Raw genomic sequence first — 14,700 nt, forward strand, 5'->3', positions numbered from 1 at the left:
GTTAATGTTCTTTAACCACACATACAGACAGGGGTTAAAATGGAATTTGGGGCTAATGATAACTCGTAAAGGCTTTGCATTCTGTCATGCTTGGTTAACTTTGTTGTTTGTTTGTTTTTAAGGGTTTTTACTGCGCTTGCAACACATTATAAGGTCATATCAGCGCCAATAAAAAGGAATGATATGGGATAGCAAAAAGTTCTAGAATTACAATTAAAGCAACCTAGAAAAGGGAAGACAAAGGGGAACTGACTCAAATAGGGAACAGATGTAGAATCCTAGAGCACACCATCAGTGTACTTAGTTTGAGATCACCTAAAAGTCTTAAGCAGAGAGATTATTATATAACCAAGCAGGCTCTCGAATGGAACCCACAGGGCAAGAGGAAACAGGGTCATCCAAAACAGACTTGGAGGAGATGCCTTTACCAAGATTTGAACGTCTCCAATCTTACCTGGAGAGAGGCAAAGGTCTGTGCCGATAAAAGAAGATGGAAGAGTGCTGTTGAGGACCTATGCTCCACCAGGAGTCAAGGGGCATAAGTCAAGTCAAGAGAGACTGTCTAATATTATTGAATTGCATCCCTTATTTTTGTAAAGAATATTGGATAGTGAAAATGTTGCTGTTTCAACTGTATTATATTATGTTTACATATCATATATGATTTGTAAACATTTGAGTGTATCTCTCTTAGTGGGGACCTGTGCTTGTGTCTGGATGAGACTTTTAGGTGATCTCAAACTAAGTACTTTGACGGCGTGCTCTTGGAATCTACATCTGTTCCCTATTTGAGTCAGTTCCCCTTTGTCTTACCTTTTCTTGGGTGCTTTAATTGTAATTTTTGCTATCCCATTTTCTTCCTTTTTACTGGCACTGATATGACCTTAATGTGTTGCAAGCGCCGTAAAACTCTTAAAAACAAACAAACAACAAAGTTACCCAATCTTTCAGGTCTGGAATGTTGACTGAATCAGGATCCCATTGTCTGTTTTATAAGATCCACAGCTGTAACTGTAACCATGGCTATATCACCATCTTTCATTTTGCTGCACTAAAAAAAAAGAAGTGAGCTTTTATATAGCGCAATATCCACTAAACGTGCTCAAAGCGCTTTAAGGGGTCCCTGGCCAACAGCAACACGTAGCATGTAGAACGAGACATAACGCCTGTCGGAGGATATTACAATTTTTGGGACAGAGACAACGCTGTTACTGTTAACGTCCAGGTACTCATTTTACACCTGAGTACGGTGAGAGAATGTGAGTAAAGAGCCTTCTCCAAGGACTCAACTATGCGCAGAGCGAGGCTCGTACCCAGGACCTTCCGATCCGAGAGCGACCGTCATACCACCAGACCACATAGCCGCACTAACATGACTTAAAATTGTGGCAAGGGTTTTCTAATGAAAAACAAACAAATAAGACGGGGTTTCTAGTAATATAAATGTTTTATTGTTCATTTTATTCACACAAATCTAGAGGATGGCTGAATTCATGACTGGCTTGTGACGTGAAAACACCTTTGATTTGTTTTTATGGTCATTTCATTATCATTTTTTCAGTTTCATTTTTCTACACTTTGACCAAAAAATATTTATTTAAAAATTACCTGTTACTGCTCGAGGGCAGTTTTTCCCAATCATATTTTCTACTATGATGAGAGCAGTTTTTCCCAATCATATTTTCTACTATGATGAGGGCAGTTTTTCCCAATCATATTTTCTACTATGATGAGAGCAGTTTTTCCCAATCATATTTTCTACTATGATGAGGGCAGTTTTTCCCAATCATACTTTCTACTATGATGAGGGCAGTTTTTCCCAATCATATTTTCTTCTATGATGAGGGTATTTTTTCCCAATCATATTTTCTTGATGAGGGAATTTTTTTACAATCATATTTTCTACTATGATCTCCTTATATCCACAAATCCAGCCGTTTTCACCAAGCGAGCAGTAAGAGATGCGAATTGGGCTGCGATGAAGTTGTCAATGGTTAAAATATGAAAAGGTGTGAATAAAACATCAGAACTCGAGGCAGAAAGAAAAATACAAGAAAAAAAACCATCATAGAATTGCCAAAAAGCCTCCCATCCATTCAGGTCAAATATTATTGGCCCTTTGGTCAGATTGACCAAAATGCCAGTTATCATTTTAATTCGTTTCTATTTTTTCTTTCTTCTTTTTTTTTTTACAATGAAAATCTTCTGACAAATTGTTATATTTAATGATAGAAAGATTAGATATGCATGTAATTCTTAAGAGAAAGAATTAGACTGATGCACGTTCAAGATTGTGAAACATAAGTATAAGTATAGGCAATGAAACTGAGAATATAGATAATCCGTTCAGTTTTTTGATAATGTTAATGTTATGCATTCGTATGAGTATGAGACAACACTCCATTTTGCAAAAAGTAGGAAGAAAAGATGACCGTGAAGATTTCTGTAAGGTTGAGTGTCACGATTTAAAAAAAAACTATAATCATGAAAGGATTGAAACAATGATAGCAAAAATAATGATAATAAAATAACAATGTTATAAAACCAAATATTATTGATGTCGATGATAATAATAATGCTAATATTATAAATAATTACACTTGTTGTAACGATATCACAGATGAGGACAGTTAATTAATTACAATTTGTTTTTAAAGCAGACCTCATGAAATAACAAGGACGCTTCAGATATCACAGATGAGTTGAGTTGAGTTGAGCCGCAAGTAACATGATATATAAATATATATAATTGTCTTATCCATAGCGTTGGGAAAGCATGTTTTCAAAATACAATGGTGAATAGCAATGTTGTTATTATAAATAACCCACACACACACTAGCACTGTTATAACTCAACAAAAAGATTCGAAGTGTAAAATTCTTCCGTGAGAACGAGAGACGCATGCGCACAACCAACATGGCGTTCTCTCTCTAATAACTTTTTCCGCCGGTGACGTCATAGAATATGGGTGACGTCCAATCAAGGGACGCTACTCTTCCGCTATCGACTGCTCAAGTTGGAAGATTTAACTGAACAGTCCAATTTCCATAGTAACTGTTTACTTTGGAGCACAAGAAGGAATATTTAATCATGGAGTCAGTCACTGTTAATCCTTATAAGTCAATGGTTTATGCAATAACTCAATAGCTATTCTGTGTTAAAATTAATGGAATAGATAATGTACGATCTGATAAGGAGAGTGGAAAATCCACGGTTTTGTACGGAAATTCAAAACATCTCCAAAGACCTGCAATTGGATTCAGTAGTCTGATGTCACGCCGCCCGCAACGGCGGCCATCTTGGCTCTAAACAAAGAAAATCATTACTTTTTATTCTTCATGCTGGCTAGAACTTTTCATATGCCTTGTGATCAGAATGTGTAAAAGTCAAAACATGATCAAATTTATGGGGTTTTTTTTTTCCTCTGCATACGCTTTTATGCTCGCCGGAGAAATATTTCATACGGCCGTCCGCCATTGTTCCGATAGTTTACGTTACCATGCGTCATTAGGAAGGAAGTGACGTTACGACTGTTGAAGAGTATTGGTTTAGGCAAGGGTGAAAGAGGGGGTTGGGGGGAGACCAAGTATGATACTTATGATGAGATATCACACTGATTTTATAACACTCTTTCTAAATCTTTAAAAAATTATTTTTGGTACCAAAAGTCAAACTTGATCGTCACTAATATTTCATTAAACACTTTATTTCAAATTTAATATCACACGGTTTTAGTTTTTCCTCTGAATTCAGAAAATAATATTATATTTGCCTCCTGAAGCAATCTTTGATGTTTGTCTGAAAGTAATTATATCGATAATCTGAATTTTGACGTGTGCTACGCCAACGTGGATTGTTTCTGTTAGTGTTAGATGTACGTGTTGTTATTGTTATCACTCTTTGAACATAGTGACCCTATCGAATATCATGCGAGTTGTCTTCCTTGTTCCCGTTAAAGGCAAAAATAAGGGGCAGACGTAATGTCTTATACATTCCCACTGGACTTTGTAAAGTATTGGACAAATGGAAACAAAGATAAATACAGATCTGCCTATTAATACAAAATAATTCGTAAAATTACGACATTTTGACTCCAATTCTGAAGCGTATATGAGCATCCATATGTCATTAAAATTTATTGAAAATGAACGTTGATGACAGGCTACATAATTTTGAAGTGTTATTTGATTGTTGAGGGTAAATTGTTGATTTTTAACTCACTCAACCCCAGAGATTTTTGCTACTTTTCAAAATTGGGGAAAAAATGTATTAAAAATGAGCATGTGCATATATATTTTTATTAACCTACCATTAACATGTAAACATTAAGAACATTAGCTTTGATAATACGGCCTATAATTTGTCTCAGAAAAATGTAATAAATAGACGTGGGGTAAAAGTGACCCCGGGTATACTACGGATATAGTCAGTGTTAGGGTTGAGTGAGTTAAACTGAATCATAACGACTACAATCTTTATCTCTCAAAAATTATGAATTTTTAGATTTTCAAACAGGCAGGTCTGTAGGAAAAAAAATAGAATCAAATACATAAAAAAAAGTATCTAAGCTGTGAGGCCTTTATGTTTTATCTTAACTCGGTTTTCAGGAGCACAAGTCACATCCACAAGCCTCTTGACATCGGGGCGTGAGAAGTAAGCCTTGCACAGCTTGTCGCCAGTAGCGTTGTACGGGGGAATGATGTCTTTGTACTTAGTCCGTTTCTTCTCTGTGATGATGGCGTCGTTGACGAAACCTAGGGTCAACGGGAGATAATCAATGCAATGTATGATTCTGTATGAGAATTAAAAAAAAAAAATTGAGCTTTATATAGCGCAATATCCACTAAATGTGCATGCATACATACATACATACAAACATACATACATACATACATACATACATACATACATACATACATACATACATACATACATACATACATACATACATCACATCCATACATCATACATCTCATACATCATACCATACATCATCCATCCATCCATCCATCCATCCATCCATACATACATACATACATACATACATACATACATACATACATACATACAGCGTCCTGTGGGCTGTAGGTATGTAATACATATTATTCGTCTCTGTTGGCAGCTGTTGTATCCTTCATTTTTTTAAATGTTAAGTCTGGTTGTAGTCGGCTATTTAACTCTCTCCTTACTGATCATTTTCAGTATTTTCCCAAAATGGCAGGCTTACCCAGCAGAAAATTTGATTTTTAAAAAACTCAATCTCTCTACAGAACATTTTATGTTCTTATTAATTAAACAAAGATCATTTTTCAAAAGTTTGTGATGTACAAAATAAATCTGAATAAGAAAAAATGTATATTGTGTCATAACAAATGTGACGATTTTGCTGCAGGTGGTAAGGAGAGGGTTAACGGTTTCCCGCTTTTTACTGGCTCTGAAATAATCTAAAAGAGTGCAAGCGCCGTAAAAAATCAACCCAAATAAAGATAGAAAAGGCCATACCAGTCTCTAAAAGCAACCCAAATAAAGATAGAAAGGCCATACCAGTCTCTCTTTGTTTGATCCTATCTGTGTTGGGTGTCTGCTTACATCTCCTCCTTACGCTCAATTTGTTGATGGTTCGAGATTGCTTCACTTCCTGGAATATTCAAAAGGATTAATATGAAAAATATAATTTGCATCCGTAGCCTTGTACTTACGTCAATCCGTAGAGAAATATTTACTCTGGATGTCTTGTACATCCAGCAGTTTTGGAGATAACGAGACATTTTACTTACTTGATTTGTTGATGAAATTATCATATTCTTGTATGAGTTATATTGGCAATTGCCTAAAAATAAACTTTTGAATCTTGAATCGTAATCATTGCTCTAGGAATTCTAGCACGGTCTCGGGAGAAGCCAAAACGTGGACACATTCGGTCATCCAGCTGCTCTATCACGCCATATTGCAGATCGTGCTGGAATTTGACGGGATACAACCTGCGAGTACTGTATATTAACTGTCTCCTAACCGATCATTTTCATTATAATTATATTCCCAAAATGGCAGACTTACCCAGCAGAGAAAAAAAGATTAAACTAAAAGAAAAAGCTCTCGGCATAACAAGTTTATATCCTTATTAATTAAACAAAGAACATTGTGGTGTACAAAATAAATATAAATAAGAAAAATTGTATATTGTGTCGTAACATAACGAGCAATAAACTAACGTTTAATTTAAATCCTGTTTTTTCCGCTGTTAATAATATAATCACAGCGATTGACAACAGTAAAATCGAATTATATATAATCGTCCCACTATTAACATGATACCATAGCTATTGTCAACTGTAAAATCTCTTCACCAAATAAATTAATTGAGTGCAGTGAGAGAAGATAGATTGAAATGGTTCGAATATGTTGAGAGAGAGAGAGAGAGAGAGAGAGAGAGAGAGAGAGAGAGAGAGAGAGAGAGAGAGAGAGAGAGAGAGAGAGAGAGAGAGAGAGAGAGAGAGAGAGAGAGAGAGAGAGAGAGAGAGAGAGAGAGAGAGAGAGAGAGAGAGAGAGAGAGAGAGAGAGAGAGAGAGAGAGAGAGAGAGAGAGAGAGAGAGAAAGAGAGAGAGAGAGAGAGAGAGAGAGAGAGTTTTGTGTGTTGATCCGTAATACTGCCATAATGTTGTGTGCTTCTTCGCTAAGCGTATAGATAGTTCGAAGATGACGTCACTCATGTCTTTGTTATTGTTTTTTTGCCATCCGCGTTTATGAGTACTTCTCACTAAACTGTATTAACCAGACTATAAACCTTCAAGGTTACACAGAGTTTTGTGTGTTGGCCAGTTTTACTTCCGGATGACAATGTTGTGAACTTCTTAGCCAAGTGCATACTATCTATAGTGAGTGTGAAGTTGACGTCACTTAGGTCTTTGTTGTTTTTGCCATCCGTTTTTTGTGAGTAATTATCATTAAACTGTATTAACCCGACAATAAACGTTTACGGTTACACTTAGTTTGTGTGTTGGTCCGTTATACTTTCGGATGGCAATGTTGTGAGCTTCTTAGCTAAGCAAAGAAGCTCACAACATTGCCACCCGGAAGAATAACGGACCAACACACAAAACTGTGTGTATCCATGAACGTTTATAGTCAGGTTAATACAGTTCAGTCAGCATTACTCATAAACGCGGATGGCAAAAAGCAATAACAAAGACCTGAGTGACGTCATTGCGAACTATCTATACCCAAATGATCTCTTGCTCTAAATGATGGATTCACAATTGTCACGTGTATAGAGAAAAAAACAGCTGTTTCTCAATAGACACTTAGATAACCACGCCTCTCGGACAGTCGTCATACTGTAAACAATGACAGTGGTTGGTAAACATAGCGAACTACACAGTTTTTACTATCGATGGTATGTGTCTAAAAAAAAATATCCACTGTTCTGCCGCTTGATCAATAGAACACAGAAAACTATGTGAAAACTTAAACGTTTATAAAATGATCGAGAAAATCGTGTGATAACTAGTCACCTATTTGGTGCAATAAAAACAATAACAATGATCAGAGAGAGGTCGATTTCATTCACGTTATTGTTTATAAATCACAAACTATATTTGTCCGAGCACGCGTGAAGATGTGTTATGAATTCCATATTTTGATTGGTAAAAAATCTACTGGTGAATGGGCATGATCTATATTACCTTTCCATGTGCTCGAGGTCATTGATCACATTTCAAAAAGTGCTCAAAGTGACCTACATAGTGAAAAGTGTTCACAGATCTCGCATCATGATTGGTCATTGTCTTAAGCTCGACACATGGTATGATTACAACTTTATAAACAAGAGCAGCGTGTTTACATTTGTTCAGAAATTTCTAATCGTTGGACAGCAGCAAATCATGTGATTGATGACTCGGTTGAACGAAAACATGAATATAGATCACTCCCATTCTCTTTCTAGATAATAATAAACATATGTTGACCTCTTACCTTGAGATTCGTGATAGCTCTGTTTCTCTCCATGACACTCTGTACAAACGGACTCTTGAAATAAGCCTGGGCGTATTTGTCGGATCGGGCGTCGTAGGGGGTGATGATGGGTTTTCGTCTGGGTGGGGAAGATGGTAAATATGATGATGGTGGTGATGGGTTTTCGTCTGGGAGGGGAACATGGTAAATATGATGATGGTGATGATGGGTTTTCGTCTGGGAGGGGAAGATGGTAAATATGATATGGTGAATGATGTGTTTTCGTCTGGAGGGAATGGTAAATATATGATGGTGATAGTGGGTTTTCGTCTGGAGGGAAGATGGTAATAGAGATGGTGATGATGGGTTTTCGTCTGGGGGGGGAAGATGGTAAATATGATGATGGTGATGATGTGTTTTCGTCTGGGAGGGAAGATGGTAAATATGATGATGGTGATGATGGGTTTTCGTCTGGGAGGGGAAGATGGTAAATATGATGATGGTGATGATGGGTTTTCGTCTGGGAGGGGAAGATGGTAAATATGATGATGGTGGTGGTGGGTTTTCGTCTGGGAGGGGAACATGGTAAATATGATGATGGTGATGATGGGTTTTCGTCTGGGAGGGGAAGATGGTAAATATGATGATGGTGATGATGGGTTTTCGTCTGGGAGGGGTAGATGGTAAACATGATGATGGTGATGATGGTGATGATGATGATGATGATGATCATGATGATGATGATGATGATGATGGTGATGAGGATGATGATGATGGTGTGGTGGTGGTGATGTATATGATGATGGTGATGATGATGATGATGAGATGATATGATGAGATGATGAAGATGATGATGATGATGATGATGGTGGTGGTGTGGTGGTGGTGATGATGATGATGATGATGATGATATGAGAATGAGATGATGATGATGGATGGTGATGATGATGAATGATGATGATGAGTGATGATGGCGATGATGGCGATGATGAATGATGATGATGATGATGATGATGATGATGATGATGATGATGATGATGATGATGATGATTATGATGATGATGATTTTTATTATAACAATGGCGGTGGTGGAGTTGGTGGTTGTGGTGGTAATGCCAAAGATGATGATGATGATGATAATAACAATGTGTGGGGTGGTGGTTGATGATGACAATGAATGATGATGATGATGAGATGATGATGATGATGATGATGATGATGAAAGATGATGATGATTCGATTGTGGGGTGGAGAGAGAGATGATGAGATATGATAGAGATGAGGCCCATGTGATATGATGACCACCACGTACCTGGTAGAAAAGGTGTGGGTGGGTATAGCATCATTGACGAAGCCCATCTCCATCCTGGACAGAATACGTGGTGTCGTAGGCATGGAGCAGCTTAGCTCGAACTCGGATTTGACCTTGTCCTTTCTCCATAGGGGACTGTTGTACGTGACCCATGACCTCGGGGTCATGCTAGGGGTTGTCTGAAAGGTGAAGAGACAGAGAGAGAGAAGTGATAACCAATGATAAAAAATGTAGCAGTGATACGAAACTCTATGGATTCTGTAACCCTGAATTGGACTCAGTAGTCTGATGTCACGCCGCACGGCAACGGCGGCCATCTTGGTTCTAAACAAAGAAAATCATTACTTTTTATTCTTCAAGCTGGCTAGAACTTTTCATATGTCTTGTGATCAGAATGTGTAAACGTCAAAACATGATCAAATTTATGTGTTTTTTTTTCTCTCTGGATACGCTTTTATGCTCGCCGGAGAAATATTTCATACGGGCGTCCGCCATTGTTCCGATAGTTTAGAGCCAGTGTTACTAAGTTACCATGCGTCATTAGGAAGGAAGTGACGTTACGACTATTGAATCCTATTCCAACACGCTCTGCAATACGACACGATGGAGCTGGGTGACCGAACGTGTTGGACCGTGGCCTTCGTAAAGTTATGGCCTGATACTGACCAAAAAATGACGTCAAAATGCCAGTCTTTTGCCACAAAAGAAAACAAATCGTGAGTTGTATTCATTAGTTCAACCAATGGGACCACTTGTTTCCTTGAGCTCTACTAACGACAACTCACTAGGCGGTGCAAAAAACGAATAATGACGTCAAACTGCCAGTCCTTTTGGATTTTAGTGTCAGGCTATAACATAACGATGGCTACGGTTCTTGTGTCGGGCTATATGTTTACGCCTGACACTGAAACCCAAAAGGACTGGCATTTTGACGTCATTTTGGTCAGTGAGGACTGGCAGTTTGATATATTTTTTTAGGTTTTTGCACCGCCTAGTGAGTTGTCGTTAGTAGAGCTCATGGAAACAAGTGATCCCATTGGTTGAACTATTGAATACAACTCATGATTTGTTTTATTTTGTGGCCAAAGACTGGAATTTTGACGTCATTTTTTGATCAGTGTCAAGCTATAAGTTAACGATGGCTACGGTCACCTCCTATGAGTAGTGTTGGGCGATATCACACATTTTCGATATCGATACGATATAATGCCCAACACTACCCATGACCATCGGATTTGGATTCTCCCGAGAGCGCACAAGAATCCAACGAGAACTGTGCGACTATGTGGTCTAGCGGTATGACACTCGCTTTCGAATAGGAAGGTCTAGGGTTTCAAGCCTCACTCATAGTTGAGTTCTTGGAGAAGGCTATTTACTCACATTCTTTCACCGTACTCAGGTTAAAATGAGTACCTGGACGTTAACAGCGTTGTCTATGTCCCGAAAAAAAAAAGTTATATCGCCTAATTTAGATAGTGTGTTGACTTAATCCGGATTCAACTGTAACCAAAATACAACGTTGGAACAAGTCTCTTGTTTCTGGACAGACTTCATCTCCACCATCTCGACTGTACGTCCCGACATAACACCGCCATGAGATGGTGGGGTACAAATGTCTCATCTGAAATATCGATTTATCAAAAGCCACTTATATCGATTTTGGTTCTAAAACGTTCTTTAGAAAACAGACTTCACAACACGACATCACGTGAAAATACGTAACACACAGACACACACATACACACACACATACACACAGATAGATAGATAGATAGATAGATAGATAGATAGATAGATAGATAGATAGATAGATAGATAGATAGATAGATATATAGATAGATAGATAGATAGATAGATAGATAAATAGATGGATATATAGAAAGATAGATAGAGAGAGATATACAGAGAAGAGGTAGAGAGAGAGAGAGAGAGAGAGAGAGAGAGAGAGAGAGAGAGAGAGAGAGAGAGAGAGAGAGAGAGAGAGAGAGAAAGAGAGTTCCGATGTTATTGTCATCGAACCAACCGGATGTTGAATGGCGACAGTGAAAATGTTGACAGATAATTGATGCATTTGTTAAATTATTTATTGATTATATTTAATGGTTCGTATTTAAACGTGCAGTCGATAAGATATGGTTGAGCTATTGTACTATTTAATAAAATTTTTAAAAATATATGTGACCCCTCGTCTCAAAACGGTATTAAGTCGGGATGATTAAGATGATGAAAATGGAATTTGTAGCAAGAAATATCATGCTTAAGTTGAGTTTATATGCTTTATAGTGGAGAAGGAATATCATATTTTACTGTTCTAAATACCAACGTTTCATATTTTTGACCAGTTTAACTATAATTTGACTTTTTAGCATCTGGTCCATCCCGACATAATACCCTTATGAGACGAGGGTTCACATATTTAAAACAAAAATTATTCCCTTCATTCATCCCATAGGGGAAATTTGTCTCTAGGGTCTATTCCAATGGAAGACTGGAATAACCCAGGGGTCAACCGCAGTGCAGCGCCGCAAATTGAGCTCGGACGAGTTGACTTACTTGCTCGAGGCGACACAGCACAGCGCGGGTGATCGAACCTGGTACCTTTCGGGTACGAAGCAAAGACCGTATTACCGCTGAGCCACGCTGCCCAATACTTGTCTAAGATAATGGTCATTGTTTCCTATGAATATCCACTAAATGGGCTAAAAGCGCTTTACAGCAAGACTTAACATGCAGGACGAGACGTAATAATAATAATAATAATAATAATAATAATAATAATAATAATAATAATAATAATAATAATAATAATAATAATAATAATAATATAATAAAATTAGATCTTTATTGTCCATAAATATGGCAATTTGTCATTTAGTTACACTTGTTATAACGTTAAATGATACCTGTAACATTGAACAGATATTTCACTCCTACTTATTTTCTCTCTCTCTCTCTCTCTCTCTCTCTCTCTCTCATTCTCTCTCTCTCTCATTCTCTCTCTCTCTCTCTCTCTCTCTCTCTCTCTCTGACGCCTGATATGCGCTTTTACATTTTATTCCCGACAGAGACAACGCTGTTAACGGCCAGATACTCATTTTACACCCGAGTACAATGAGAGAATATCAATAAAGATCCTTTTCTAAGCTCTCAACTATGCACCGCTTATAGCAAGACTCGAACCCATGACCTTCCGATCAGAAGGCGAGTGTCATACCACTAGACCACATAGCCGCACAAATGAGAGACATACTTGTCTAACATTGTTAGTGTATATTTGTGATCCAATGTCTCAAAATGGAATCCTGTGAAACTTAAGAAAATTATTATAAGAGTTAGTTAACTCTCTCCTTACCAGCCATTTTCAGGATTTTCCCCCAAAACGTCACACCTAACTAACACAAAAATATATTTTTTATCACTCAAACACAATAGCAGTAAAGTTCTTGCCATACATAATTTCTTTAGTAAAACATACTCAACAACACACTGTTCATTATCTTTAAATGTTATGATATACAAAAGAAATTCGAATGAGAAAACTTCGTTGTATCGTAACGTATGTGACGATTTTCCTATAGTTGGTAAGGAGAGGCTCAAATATGTATTGAGATGAGAATGTTTTTGTTTCTGAAGCTTCAAAATAAAGAAAAATCCCTATAGATAGAATGCGCTTGGCTAAGAAGCTCATAACATTGCCATCCGGAAGTATAACGGACCAACACACAAACTCTGTGTAACCATGAACTTTTATAGTCTGGTTAATAGAGTTTAGTGAGAACAACTCACAAACGCGGGGTGGCAAAAACAATAACAAAGGCCTGAGTGACGTCATCTGCATACTATCTATAAAACCAACACCGTCGGACCAGCAAGTCTGGCTGATTTTAACTCATTCAACCCTAACACCGACTTTATCCGTAGTTTACCCGGGGTTACTTTTACCCCATGCCTATTTATTACATTTTTATGAGACAAATGAAAGGCGTAGTATCAAAGCTAATGTATTTAGTTTTTACATGTTAATGGTAGTTGAATAAAACTATATATGTACATGTTCATTTTTAATACATTTTTTCCTATTTTGAAAAGTAACAAAAATCTCTAGGATTGAGTGAGTTAAGGACGCACTTTGATTTTTTTTAAACTGAAAAGTTGGGACTTTTTTGAGGATTTGTCTTGACTGGAATTTCCTCATTTTGACTCTAAACTTAATAGGACTCAATAGTCTGATGTCACGTCCGCCCAGCAACCAGCAGCTTTGGTTCTAACCAAAGAAAATAGGTACTTTTTATTCTTCATGCTGGCTAGAACTTTTTCACATGTCATGCGATCAGAATGTATAAAAGTCAAAACATGATCAGATTTACAATGTTTTTCTCCTCTGGATACACTTTTATGCTCCTCGGAGAAGTATTGCATTTAATATGGGCGCCTGCCATTGTCCCGATAGTTTAGAACCAGTTACGAAGTCACTATGCGTCATTAGGAGGGAAGTGACGTCACGACTATTGAACCCTATTGCCTTCATTTGGGGTCATTCCGATATGACACCAGATTGGCAAGTTGGGTCGGATTTATTTTCTATTCAAAGCTAGATTATTGTAACCACAAACATATTTTGCAAAACCCTCTTGAATTTTCTCACTCTCATTTCATTGCTTGTAAACAATAGTCATTCTTCCCATAAGAGAAGTTCTTCCGTTTGAGCGGGTTATGAATATACCTGGCATTCGATCGGTTTTGTGTTGAGTGTGAATTAAGTATAGATAGTTGTCAATGATTGATTCTTTATGTTGTGAACGTACTCAAGAAGAATATTGGTTTCTTTAAGTTTGTTTTCTGTTGTTTTGATCGGTTCTCTTTTATCTTATTTTTGTTTTGTTTTTTCCAAACCTACAAGTGACGTGTCGTTGGTACAAAAGTCTAACTGGTCTCAATTTCTTTGTATAGATAGTTCGAGATGAAATCATGAACCTTTGTATGTATTTTGCCATCGGTTTGTGAGTTATTCTCACTGAACTGTATACCCGACTAACGTTCATGGTACACACAGTTGACTGTCTATATGGAAGTCAGTGAATTGGTCCCCTCCCCCCCCCCCCCCCCCCCACACACACACACACACTATCCTTTTTATTACCCACCATCCCTCCCTTCCTTTTAAGGATCGGATCATAGGAGAGAGTACAAACAAATCGTGGAAAAAAAAAAAAACAAAAAAAACAAAAAAAACAAAACCAGTTGACTTGCTCAAGGTCACACAGGGCAGCGGCAGGTGATCGAACTCGGTACCTTTCTGATACGAAACAAAGACCGAACCGCTGAGCCACGGTGCCGGTCTTGGACGGTGGGTCTCACTCATGCCCAGATGAATCTATCCATTATTTTTTCCCTTTAGGGGTCTTCACGTGAGACGCACAGGAGATAATAGTTATTA

At 37.6% G+C, this 14,700-nt stretch overlaps 1 protein-coding gene across 6 annotated transcripts in view; it reads right to left on the reverse strand.

The window, feature by feature from the left end:
• Positions 1 to 1,428: 1,428 nt before the first annotated feature.
• The window catches only part of LOC144957769 (uncharacterized), a 56,081-nt gene continuing 42,809 nt past the window's right edge, over positions 1,429 to 14,700 (reverse strand). For 4 of the 6 annotated variants that reach the window (XM_078889181.1, XM_078889180.1, XM_078889179.1 and 1 more), the window contains exons 3-6: positions 9,264 to 9,442; positions 7,973 to 8,090; positions 5,546 to 5,639; positions 1,429 to 4,755 (exon numbers count right to left, since the gene is read on the reverse strand). In XM_078889181.1, the coding sequence (XP_078745307.1) occupies positions 4,565 to 4,755; positions 5,546 to 5,639; positions 7,973 to 8,090; positions 9,264 to 9,442 (582 nt within the window). In that variant the 3' untranslated portion in view covers positions 1,429 to 4,564. The remainder of the gene's footprint in view (positions 4,756 to 5,545; positions 5,640 to 7,972; positions 8,091 to 9,263; positions 9,443 to 14,700) is intronic. The other 2 variants (XM_078889183.1, XM_078889184.1) reach the window with 1 other exon arrangement.

Source organism: Berghia stephanieae, chromosome 12, assembly GCF_034508935.2.
Source record: "Berghia stephanieae isolate SIO BIC M18660-M18661 chromosome 12, UCSD_Bste_1.3, whole genome shotgun sequence".
In the NCBI taxonomy this organism is placed as follows: domain Eukaryota; kingdom Metazoa; phylum Mollusca; class Gastropoda; order Nudibranchia; family Aeolidiidae; genus Berghia; species Berghia stephanieae.